This window comes from Gouania willdenowi, chromosome 21 (assembly GCF_900634775.1).
Source record: "Gouania willdenowi chromosome 21, fGouWil2.1, whole genome shotgun sequence".
Classification (NCBI taxonomy): Eukaryota; Metazoa; Chordata; class Actinopteri; order Blenniiformes; family Gobiesocidae; genus Gouania; species Gouania willdenowi.
The window spans coordinates 8,834,991-8,847,134 of record NC_041064.1 but is presented as its reverse complement, the minus strand read 5'-3'; the positions used below and the strand labels follow the sequence as shown (position 1 = coordinate 8,847,134).

At 35.9% G+C, this 12,144-nt stretch overlaps 1 protein-coding gene across 1 annotated transcript in view; it reads left to right on the top strand.

Annotated features, from left to right (window-relative positions):
- Positions 1–12,144, top strand: part of abca12 (ATP-binding cassette, sub-family A (ABC1), member 12) — a 92,707-nt gene that overhangs the window by 24,723 nt on the left and 55,840 nt on the right. Inside the window, exons 26-33 of the mRNA XM_028435686.1 lie at positions 47–252; positions 2,792–3,727; positions 3,833–3,936; positions 5,908–6,014; positions 8,253–8,443; positions 9,215–9,291; positions 9,661–9,791; positions 11,407–11,580. Coding sequence (XP_028291487.1) covers positions 47–252; positions 2,792–3,727; positions 3,833–3,936; positions 5,908–6,014; positions 8,253–8,443; positions 9,215–9,291; positions 9,661–9,791; positions 11,407–11,580 — 1,926 coding nt within the window. The remainder of the gene's footprint in view (positions 1–46; positions 253–2,791; positions 3,728–3,832; positions 3,937–5,907; positions 6,015–8,252; positions 8,444–9,214; positions 9,292–9,660; positions 9,792–11,406; positions 11,581–12,144) is intronic.

The following is a 12,144-nucleotide window of genomic DNA, read 5'->3' as shown; positions in this document are numbered from 1 at the left end:
GTGGCAGTGTAGACACACAACAACCACTGTTCTTTTCTGTACTCAGGATGTGGGAGTGGAGCCATTCAGTGTGAGCGCCATAACTCACAGGATCGTCAACATTGCACAGGGGCTTTACCATGTCAATGTGAACCGCACAAACCTGACCATTGAGTTATATAATACTCTGTTCCACCTCATTTCTACAGCGTCAGTCCAGCCTCTGAGTCCTGACTTGTTCAAGCAATTAGAGGAAATGCAGCTGCAACAAAGGTCAGCAGTGATCATCACTGGCTCTCATCTATCACATTGTACTCTCCACAGTAGGAAGGATTTAACCTTCCCCGGATGGAAAACAGTGCAATTGCTGACTTTTTCAGTTATTTCGACATTGTTTTGTGTGAACAACTTCACACAACAACTAGACTTTGAGAGGCTAAATCAGGCATAGCAACCGGCGGTCGGTGTAATTTTTCATGAAGTTGGAAGTTACAGTATATGAAGCCCAGCATAACATTAAAAATTCCAGAACCACAAAAAATGCACAAAATTTTATCAAAAGTACATAAAATGATAACAAAGACACACTAAACAACTCAAAATGACTACAAAAACAACAACATATACACAAGGACTTCAAAGATGCACAAAATGCCACTGAGATTGCACAAATGACAGAGAATTACACAAAATAACAGCAATAACGCAAAAAATATAAGGCAAGGCAAGGCAAATTTATTTGTATAGCGCATTTCATACTCAAGGCAACTCAATGTGCTTTACATGATAAAACATTCAATTGTTTAAAATCAATAAGAACATTTAAAATCATCAGTAAAATCAATTAAAATCATCAGTAAAATCATCAACAAACACGACATCAACAACATGACCAAAAATCTCTCTCTCAATCATATGCAGTAGAGAAAAAAAGTGCCTTTAACTTTGATTTAAAAGTGTTCACATTGGATGCTGTAACAAAAACACATAATGACTCAATAAACATACAAAAAGGCAACACAAATTTGTCATATTGACAAGAAAATTGATGAATTTGAAAATGTCTAAAAACTAAAAAAAAAAACAAGAAAATCCACACAAAATGACTACAAAGACAAAACCCTGTGTTCTTTCCTGTAATAGTGCTCAGATTAGCCCCCGTTCTGATAGAAGTTGCCCATCTATGGTTTAAATGAATACAGAATAGATGTCAGATTACAATACTAAATACAACACCCTCCAATCATCAACTACCTTTATCTGGATTTCATTGAACATTAATGACTTCAGCTCCTTCATATAAATCAGTGCTGAACTCAAGATGAACCTACCAGTTCATTTGTTGCAACTTGCTACATTAACCACAGAAACTCCATTCCAACCAATTTCATTTATGATCGTTGGTCATATTTGCAGTCTAAAATTGACACACCTGCATATAGTAAAAGCAAATGTCAAACTCAAGCCCCGGGGGCCAAATTCAGTTAAAATCCACAATATTTGCAGAGTTCAGTTTTCTAGTTCTTATATCACTTAATCTCAAATTGTTGAAAGAATTCTCAGTTTTTTCAAAATCTGGCAATTTTTTCCTGAAATGATTCCACAAAATGTCCCCAAATTCCCAAAATCAGTAAACTTTAAGTGAAGATCCTGCAGGGACTGATATACTAACACATCATTTATATGTAGAAGTGAAAACCAGGGCATATTAATATTGATTTTGTTCTTTTTTTTAATCTAAAATCTGTGGCCCACTCAAGTCCATATTTGGCCCCTGAACTACATCAGTTTGACACCACTGTAGTATAGGGTTTGAGGGACCCTTCATTTTAATTTTAAAAATATGATAAAACCAAAAAAATCTAATACTTTTTGTTTTCCCATTTTTAAAGAATACCATATAGCATCGATCTTTGAAAAAAACATTGCATCGTATCGTGAACTTAATGTATTGTTCTATCATAACTATCACAATCTAGATATTGCAGGAAATCAATCATCTTCTTCTGCAAGAAATAAATATTTCTGCCGTCTCTTACTGAAAAGGAAACTGAAAAAAATAGATTTGATGGTAAAGTCAGTAATTAAGAGTAATTTTCCTCTAATCTATTGAAAGTTTACAGATTTAAAAAAGATAAAGCTGATCTCTGATGTTGTAGGAAAGTAGCCCTTGGATTTTTAGAATTGTTGTATGTTCTGCAGATAACTTCAATTTCATTTTCATTTATTTATTTAATGCACATTAATAACAACATTAAAGGTGCAAGGAGGGAACGAAGCTCAAAGGGCTTGTAAAAGACCTCCACCCCTTTCAATAAACACAAACAATTTAAAACAAACACATTTAAAATCATAAGACAAAATACACAATTAAACTTTGATATATGAGGAAAACTAATGTATAAACAAAACTTATATCAAAAGACAAATGAAAATATAATGTGACCTTTTATAATAACCGCAGTGAAATTCTTCTCTGCATTTCCCCGAGGGGTAGCAGAACAAAATATTAATTGAAGTTCAAAAAGGAAATACAAACTTAAAATATATATACATACACACATACACATGTGAATACATATTACACGTTGTAATCATGGTGGCATAGAGTAAAGTGAGAGAGGGCATGAAGTAATTAGGTGTAATGTAGGAGGATTCATGAATGGATAAGATGTTTTTTTTTAACTGCCTTTTAACGAGTGAGTAGGAGGAGAGGGCCACTATAGGATATGTTAAATTGATGATGTGATGTACGGGCAAAATTTGCCAAGGTTAACCTATTGTACTATGTTCGTTCTGTCACTCTCTACAGTTTGTCCATCATCCGCATGCTCTCCAAGGAGCTGTTTGCAATGGCTCCCTTCCAAGAATATTACTTTTACTGTCTAGATGTAGCCCTGGTCCGCTTTCAGCACAACTATTATCCTGATCAAGTCAGCAGCTCAATCGAGGAAGCCACCATGATGTTTTTAACATGTTCAAACCTCACTTTACCCGAGTTCTCCCTGCTTTCTGGAAATGTTGCGGAGCTCACTGGAACATCCATCACAAACGTTGTTAATGAAGTTCTCTCGCTGATGATCACAATTAATTTATTGGGGGATGATGCACAGACGGTTCTTCAGGACTTGCAGGAACTTCTGTACTCTCCTGATGTCAACCTTGTTTTAGAAGAGTTAGTTGAGGTGTTTGTGTGGTTTGCCTCCACTGAAAGGGCTGGAATGGATCTTCTCACACAGACTTTAGACAAACTACAAAGCGTTCTCACACCTCTTGTGTCACTTCTTGGACACCTAAACATTATTGAGGAAATACCAAATAGGGAACTATTTGAAGACCTATTTCAAAATCTAATTGCATTGCTTGGACAACTGTTAAGTACTGAAGATATTCTTCCCTCGATGGACCCCCAACTTGGTCTGGTTGTATCAGGACTGAGTCCTAGTCATGACACAACACATGACAGACGGAGGCGTGACACATCGTTGATGATGACGACAAGAGAGCCAGTGGATGATTTCATAGACCTGTTCTACATCGACTACACTGCCATGTTTAAAGCCATCTCCACCCCTCCGACACCAGATGAAATACTGGAGACAGCTCACGTGTTGTTTGCAAATCCAGACCTGGGTGTTGTCGTTAAAGGCTTGATCAATGAAATGGGGGTGAATAGCACTGAGAAGTTTCCTGTCGATGCAGTTCTGGCAACGCTTGGAGATCTTACCCTCACCAACACGTTTGACGGGTAACTTTGTTTTACATCTACTCAAAAGCAATCTTTAGTTAGAATGAAAATACCCAAACTGTTCAAGAGTATGGTAATTAAATATTTATTTTATGTTTCCCTTAGATCCTCCATGGACTCTCTGTTGAATCTTATCTCCATGCTTCCGGATGAGTTTCCATTCGATGTGATTAAGAAAATCACCGAAGTCATGGTCTCTGAATCACCAGGTACCACAACAATGCAAATCTACTGTTTTTGATTCACTTTTGAAAGTTATTGCTTTATTGGTACAAGTAACAAACTATTGACAAACATGCAGTTATCTTATCAGGGGTTCTCCAGATGCCTTCAAGAAACGAAGTATATTTTTTGAGCAATTTGAGCACATTTCTGCTTATTTTTACCCTTTTTTGCAACTACACATAACTTGCCATATTTTATCCTACTTTTATCACTTTATTTGCAATATTTTTGTCTCCTTTTATTGCATTTTTGCTGCATTACTCCCATTTTTGCCACATCTCCGTCAAATTTGGATGCCTTTTCTGCACATTTTTCTCGTTTTCTGGCACTTATAAACCCTTTCCACCACTTTTCTCACCTAATGTCACATGTTGACCCATTATTGTGCCTTGTCAATATAACCATATTCATGATTTGTCATTCCCATTATTTGTCAGTTTAAACTACTTTGTAAATTACATTACCTCAACCCCTCTCCCCCATTTCTGCCCCTTTTAAGCCAATATTGACACTTTGAACCCTTTTTGCCACTTTTTCTCTTTGTTTTTTGCAACTGTGATTTGCAACCTCCATTTTAATAAAACCAAAATGAATTTAAAAAAATCACAATGAAATGCGCAATCCGGATCCGCTGTTGAATCCACTTTTTGGGGTGATTTTAGAACCATCCCGACATTACTGAGTCAAATTCTATAAAGATTGTCAATTACAAACCGATTAATTTTTGATATAGGCATTTTTTTTCTTTTGAAACTGATTGAGAATCAGTGTACTGATCCGGATTTCCTTCAAAATGTATTGAAATCATGATGTGAGGGCTATCTTTAGGTGAGATTTGGTCAAAATCTGTTAAAGTACTTTTGACATAATGTAATCTTTCAACAAAACAAACATATAAATGCTGGTGAAAATAATAATGGTCACTTAAATGACTGCTAGTTGTAGCACGAGTTGACGCTGATGTCAATTCACACTCATTATGGCTTAACCTATTTTAAGCTAGTATATCTATTGTGATTTTATATACATGTAAGCAATGAAAAGCAACAGTTTTTTTTTTTTATGATTACCATTAAACATTTTGTTAATACAGATGTTGCGTGCACTTTATGGATAATTAGGTTGCAGGGACATTCATTTTCGAGCTTCGAGGGATCAGACTTCACTCCATCTTAGCGCAAGGTCCCAAAGAGCCTGAGGCCATATGGCCCTTCTCCAGCAGAAAGCCACTCAGCACCTTTTTAAATGTCATTAGCAAAGTAGAATTCAATCAGTTACCCTGTCCGCCCGTGCTAAACGTCTCCTTCTGCACTCGCACAAGTGGGCATCTATGACCTGCTTTTAATTTGAGTCTGTGCAGGTTTGATAATGTTTTTCAGTGCACAGAACTGTATTGAACGCCACACATATGAATGCACACACACACACACACACACACACACACACACACACACACACACACACACACACACACACACACACACACACACACACACACACACACACACACACAGTTAACTGTTTTAAATGCTCAGGCTGTGGGTTTATCATGTCTTCAGATCTTGATCTACTGTATATGTTCTAGCTGTGAGATTAAACATCCCCATAGTATAATTTTGGTCTAATTATTAATCAGTCATCAAATCCTGCTGCCTGCGGTAGTGCCTTTCCCTCTGGCGTGTCAGATGTGTTTTGATGCTTGACAGCACCTCTTCATGCTGGTCCTTCTGGCCCCATCAGTAGTTTAAGGGGCTTCACTCTAAGCACATCATTTGCTGCTCGCCGCCTGCACGACGGTGCACCGTAATGGTGCGTGGCATAATGAAGCCCCACTGGGACGTGGTGTTATTCTGTCACCTCAAGAACCTTGCTCTGTACTGTTTTAGTCTATACTAGCATCGCATACACCCTTTCTTTCTTCCTTTTCACTCAGATTGTCTTTGTTTTTTTTACAGATATACTGAACTTTATGCAACAGGCCTACGGAATCACCATGCAGCTTTTCCAGATGAATTTGACAGATCCGAGATTCAAACAACATCTAGGATACCTGAGATCACAGGTACCTGTTTCAATGAGTTTTGGTTTTAAATACTTTTATTTTGAAGAACTACAAAAACATAATTTGTAATGCAAAACTGCATTCTGGAACTTTACTTTGGATTGAAGAACCATAATCCTATGACTGAAATGAACTTTTAGGGATAGTTTCTTGTAAGACTCAGGTATTAGCTTCATTTACTTTTTTCTATTCACATATAAAGCACATAAAACAAGATATTATTACTTGTTTTGTTCTCAAATGAGAATTGCATTAGTTTAAGCGGTGTGCATTATCATGAATCTGACAATACAATACAATTTGCAATATATCCCGTTACTAAACAGTACGATATATTGCGATATCAGTAATTACAAATTTCACCTTTACAGGTGCAAAATGATATGAAATACAATTTATTTAATTTTTTTTAAACTTGTGAGAACAAGTAAATGGTAACTAACTAATTCAAGTACCAATGTCAAAAACAAGGAGTATGTTTATCAAACTGTTAAATTACATTTTTCAAAAAAGTTTAACTTTTGCTTCTACAACAGATTCTGATTCTGTTAAAGCAGAGTTAAGTAACTTTTTCTTAATAAATCCTTTCCATAGTCCCTGTGAGAGTAATACAGGTGTTTAGGGGGTGATTGGGGGGTCTTTCAGCTCTCCCTGTTGTCTCCCGCCAGAAAACAGCACTTGCAACTTTTCCTGCCTCCGACCTGGTGGCAAGACGTATTGCTTTACGGCAGCCCAATACAAACTAATGCTAGATTATGACCAGCCCCGTGCCTGCTCACGGTTGTCTCTAAATTCACTTTTCTCAAACTTATATAATGGTGGAGCCAGCAAAAACAAGGCAGAGAAGACCTTTGCCTGACGAACAGAGCAACTCCATGCACTGACAGCTCAGCAGCAACACACAGCAATCACACATGCCGTCGTAGCGGCAACAGGCACCCAGCGCTCCATCAGGCAGCACACACACAAATATCCATCCATCCATCCATTTTCAGAGCCACTTTGTCAGCACACAAACAAAACACATTTCCACATTCCCTTCCGTAATACTCCCACATCATTCATTTATTTTAGTGTCTCTCTTCCTCATACTGTTCACATGGTCACATGGGACTTTATGTGTGAAAGCACCCTTAGTGTCACTTTTGTATTAGGATTTTTCAGTGATCGGTTGCCACTGTCTTGGGAGAGCAAAGGTGCGCATGTAGCTGTGGAGTGGGGCAGGCGGCGAGGGGTGCAGATTTTTTACAACAGTGACATAAGCAAAAGGGACCTTTAGGGGGAGCGCTAAGCTCAAGTTACTTAGTTCTGCTTTAAGTTAATAAATTCTTAAAAATAAGTAACCACATACATCTATAAAAGTGCCTAGTATGTTTTATGAAAATAAAGTGAAATCAAATTCCAAGCTAAAATCCATTGAGGAGTTAGTTTAACAAGGTCTGATGTGGTTCACTGACACTTAGCACCGGGCGTTTACGTGCTACGCATGTTAGCGCAATCAAATTAAAATTATAATCGAGTATATTGCGATATATTGCCTAATCATTTTTTTCTTACACCCTTAATTAGTTTGAAAAGAAAATCATACAATTTGAGTCATCAATGAAAACATAGTTTTTTAGGTCAGTTTAATCTCAAGTGGGTTGCAGATATTAGGTGGGGAAAAAGTACTTTCAACATTATTGTGTCCTTGTTTGCGCTTCCACATCTAAGTAAGATAAACAGTATGTAATGCACCGACAATATCCAAGCAAAAAAGACAAACATCAGTCCCTGCAGGATCTTCACTTTTAAATTCATAATTTTAACAATTTTTGTGTAATTGTTAGGGTGATCTTATGGGACTGTTTGAGAGTGAATTTGGAAAGATTCTTGCACAATTTGACTCCAGTGATGTCATAAAAGCACAGAAAAATAGGAAATATTGTGGAGTTTCACTGAATTTGAAGGGACCGCGATATCTACAGCTAAATTATTCACAAGTTTGTTCTGTCATTTTTATTTTCTCCCGAGGGCCACAGTGGATTTTTCCCGCAGACTTTGAGTTTGACACGTTCTAATTTATTTAAAGGTTTTATGTTGTTGTTGCAAAGAAGCAGCAAAAATAAAAATAAAATAAAATGCTTTCTGTGAAGTTGGATTTCTTTAATTGCTTTCGTGTGATGAGACTGTTTTCTCAAAGCTACATTTAGTTTGCTGTTTTGACTAAGCTTTGATGTGTTTGTGGTTTCCTCGTAGGTGTGCGCCTTGGAGAGAACAGAGTCTGTGAGCCTCCTGATGAGCACCCTGGCACTGGAGCCCGGGCAGCTTTGTCACACAGTTCTGCCCACCCTCTACGAGAGCTTGCTAATGAACACCACCAAACTGTCAGATGTTGTTTTTCTGACTTTTATCGGAGACCCCGACAACTACAAAGTCCATTCAAACTGGTACAAAAGTGACTTTATGTATTGTGAGGCTGCTTTATCGTTAAAGCTTTAAAAAAACTAAAAAACTAAAAAAAAAATCTTAGAAAACAGTACTTTATACAAAAACAAGCTACTCACCAGTTATTTGATCTTTGTTGTTTAGTTTGGTGTAATGCACATTTAGAACATAATTATCCAAGCTATAGGACAAAGCTCATAGTGCTGGGTTGGAATAATTTATTGTCTACATCAGAGATGGGCAACTTCTTTTAAAGCAGGTGCCACTAAAAAGTGATTCCTCAATCTCATACCAGCATTTAGAATATTGACCAATCCAAGCATTGGATTGCATGTTTTTGTTGCTGTTTGTATATACTTTTATTGTTGTTTTGTATGTTTTTGTGGTCATTTTGTGTATTTTTCTCTCATATTTGTTTTTTGTTGTCTTTTTGTGTGTTTTTATTGTCAGTTTGTGCATTATTGTTGTCACTTTGTGTATTTTTTGTTGACAGTTTCTGGATTTTTGTTCTTGTTTTGTGTGTTTTGGGGTCATTTTGTGTACTTTTGTTGTTTTGTATATATTTTTGGTTATATTATACTTTCAGTGTTTGTGTTATTGAGGTCATTTTATACATTTACTTTTGGGGCCGCACAACAATAGACCGAGGGCTTTATTCAATGACGTTCTCTAGCATCTGGAAGAAACTAAATGCCTATTTGATTTTAGGAAATCAAATAATAATTAATGTTCGGAACCTGTGAACAAAGTGTTTTGTGTATTTATCACTGCAGGACTTATGTGCTGATTCAAAGCCTGAATTTCAACATCAGTAGCCTGAGTTCTCTCAACATTACATTCAGCACTCCAGGTAAGACATTTTTTGACTATTTCAAAATCCCACAAAAATGAACGAAACCCCTTTCACTGTTGTAATTTAATTTATAATTCACTAGTTTTGCTGCTTTCTTAGAAGTTAACATAATGTATATTAACTGTCAATAGGATTAAGAAGTTGCATATTTTGGTTTAATAAACAGATAAGAGTAGAGCTAATATATAAAGGAAAGAAATAACTACTGTAGTGTTGTGATCTCTCTTTATATATGTATGAAAAATGAAAGAATGTTTTGCATTCTGTGTATTTTGTACTTACAAGTTGTTAGGAGATAAATTAACGTGTAATTAAAAAGAACAATAACAAGCACTTTTAATTTTACTTATCACACTCTTTTTGTAGAAACGCTGACGGTGGAGGAGATTCTGAGGGATCAAACTGCGTTTGCTTCGGATGTTCAGCGATATGAAGCATTGGATTCCAGTACTCTTAAGCAGCTGCTGGAAGCCACACTTCCAAACAACATTGTTGAGGTCAGCACGGGCCCAAGTATCATTCTGCTCTAACACGTGTCAAAATTTCTCTAGACCTACAGCACACTTCTCTGATTTTACATCACAGAAGAGCATTTATTGCATGCTGTACACGAGACATTATAGTTAGTTTTCACACAATCTATAGGTATTAAGGATGAATGTCCATCCATTCATAAATACCCAGTAATAAAATAGGATTATATTTAACTTTTTAGCTTTGGACAGCATCACGACTGATTTATATTTTAACATTTCATAAAGATTAATTAATTATTTACCCAGATATGAATTTTGGAAATTTTGCCAATGATGAGAGAAATTGAAACTGACCAAGAATCAGTATTTTGATCCGGATTCCTTCCAAAAAAGGAATCCTCCATGGTGTAAGGCAGGGTTATTCAACAGTGGGGTCGTGAACCCATGTGGGGTCCCCTGGAATTTAAATGGGGTTGCCTGAAATTTCTAGTAATTGATTTAAAAAAAAAAAAAAAAAAAAAAGTTCTCGATTTTTTTAATTTGTTTTGAAATTATTATTTTCAAAATTAAAGCAACACACAATCTTAAAAAACTGTATTTTATATTTTGAATTTCTCAAATATAAATCTAAAATATTATAATATATAGTACAAATACATTAAATAATGTATATAATAAATAATAATAGTAAATAGATGATATGAAATAATAAAACAATATTTTTTTTTATTTTTAAATCACTAATCCTGGCTACTTGTGTTTATAACACAGTATAACAAACATGATCAAAAATTAATTCTAGAGAGAAAAAAAAGTCTTTGGAGTTGACAGAAATTTGTGATATCAAAATGGGATCTCGATCCAAAAAAGGTTGGGAACCACTGATCTATCTTCTGTTAAAATTTTGTTAAAATCCATAAAACTTTTGACATAATCCTGCTATTAGACAAAATGAAAATATTACCTCATTGGCCAAGGCAACAATCAGGATGTGCTTTTGATGCAGATTTTCTTTTTTTTTAATTATTATTTTTTATGAGAAAATCAGAGGAATTTCTCAGAAATTTTGATACATTATATTCATGAGTCAGCAGCATTTACTACATGCTGTAGGAGCCTAAAAAATATAGGGTCGAATTTGGAGTCGTGGAAAGATTAGAGAAACTTTAATTTGGAGAAATTAATTAAAATTAAATTGGGCTTTTTGCCTTTATTGGTCATATATATGTTGGTACACATACATTGAAATTTGTCCTCTGCATTTTAACCCATCCCTGGGGAGCAGTCGGCAGCAATTTTGCGGCGCCTGGGGAGCAGTTCGGGGTTAAGGGACTTGCTCAACATCCCACAGTGATGGCCCAGGTGAGGTTTGAAGGTTTAGAACCTTAACCTTTTTAAATCGTGCAGCAAAATTTAGCAAAACAAGAGACGTGAACACAAACAGCATCGACCAATGAGTGGCTGTGGTGACTCTTTCACTTGATCATCTTTCCATTTCTGCCCACTCGTTTTTTTCTTTCTCAATTCTGACACAAAGATGTTCTCTGTTTTCTGACATTAATCTTAAATTCTACTATTTGTTGATGCTGTGTTATTTTTCTGTGTCTTTTTAACTCTCCCACTCCTTCTGGAGCAGATCCTGTCCTGGTTGACCAAGCTGAATAACTGTGACACACCATCAGATTCAATGAACATGGAACACAAAGACATGACAATTTTTAAAATCATCTGTTCCATGCCTGGTGAAAAGCGCTACATCATCTCTCTGCTGATAGTTCGTCATTTAAACTTTGAGAAATTCATCTACAAAGTAAGTGCTTTTCTATTAACCTTTCAATGACACCTTGTCTGAATGTTGGAATAATACATTGTGGTTTTTTTGTTATGGACAAAGAAATTGCGTAGGCTAGATCTGGGGAGAATACGTGTGAAACCAAGGAAAATGTATTTTTTACTCAACAGAGCTTTGCCTACAAGCATTTTTTTTCCTTAGTTCTTTCTTAGAAAATGAATTTTGTTTTTGAAGATCCAAAGGAAACCCAGTGTTTCGGCAACACATCAAACGCAATCTATTTTTGACTAGATGACTCACAAGGATGGAGGACAGTTGAAGGAACACAATTCATGTGAAAGTTGGTAGATAAGTCATGCTTAAATCAAATCAGTTTTACTTTGCTTAGCATTAAGTAATGCCATTACATCATTTAGCTTGATCCGGTTTGTGTGCTAGCATTAAGTCACGGCAATGTCCATTATTAAAATTATACTTCACTTTTGTTTTCTTCTTCTGGCAATGCAATTAATTTAACTAAATTTGTTTACTTGATAAGGTTTTTTTTCTTGTTTGTTCTTTGTTTTGCTTAGATATGTGTTT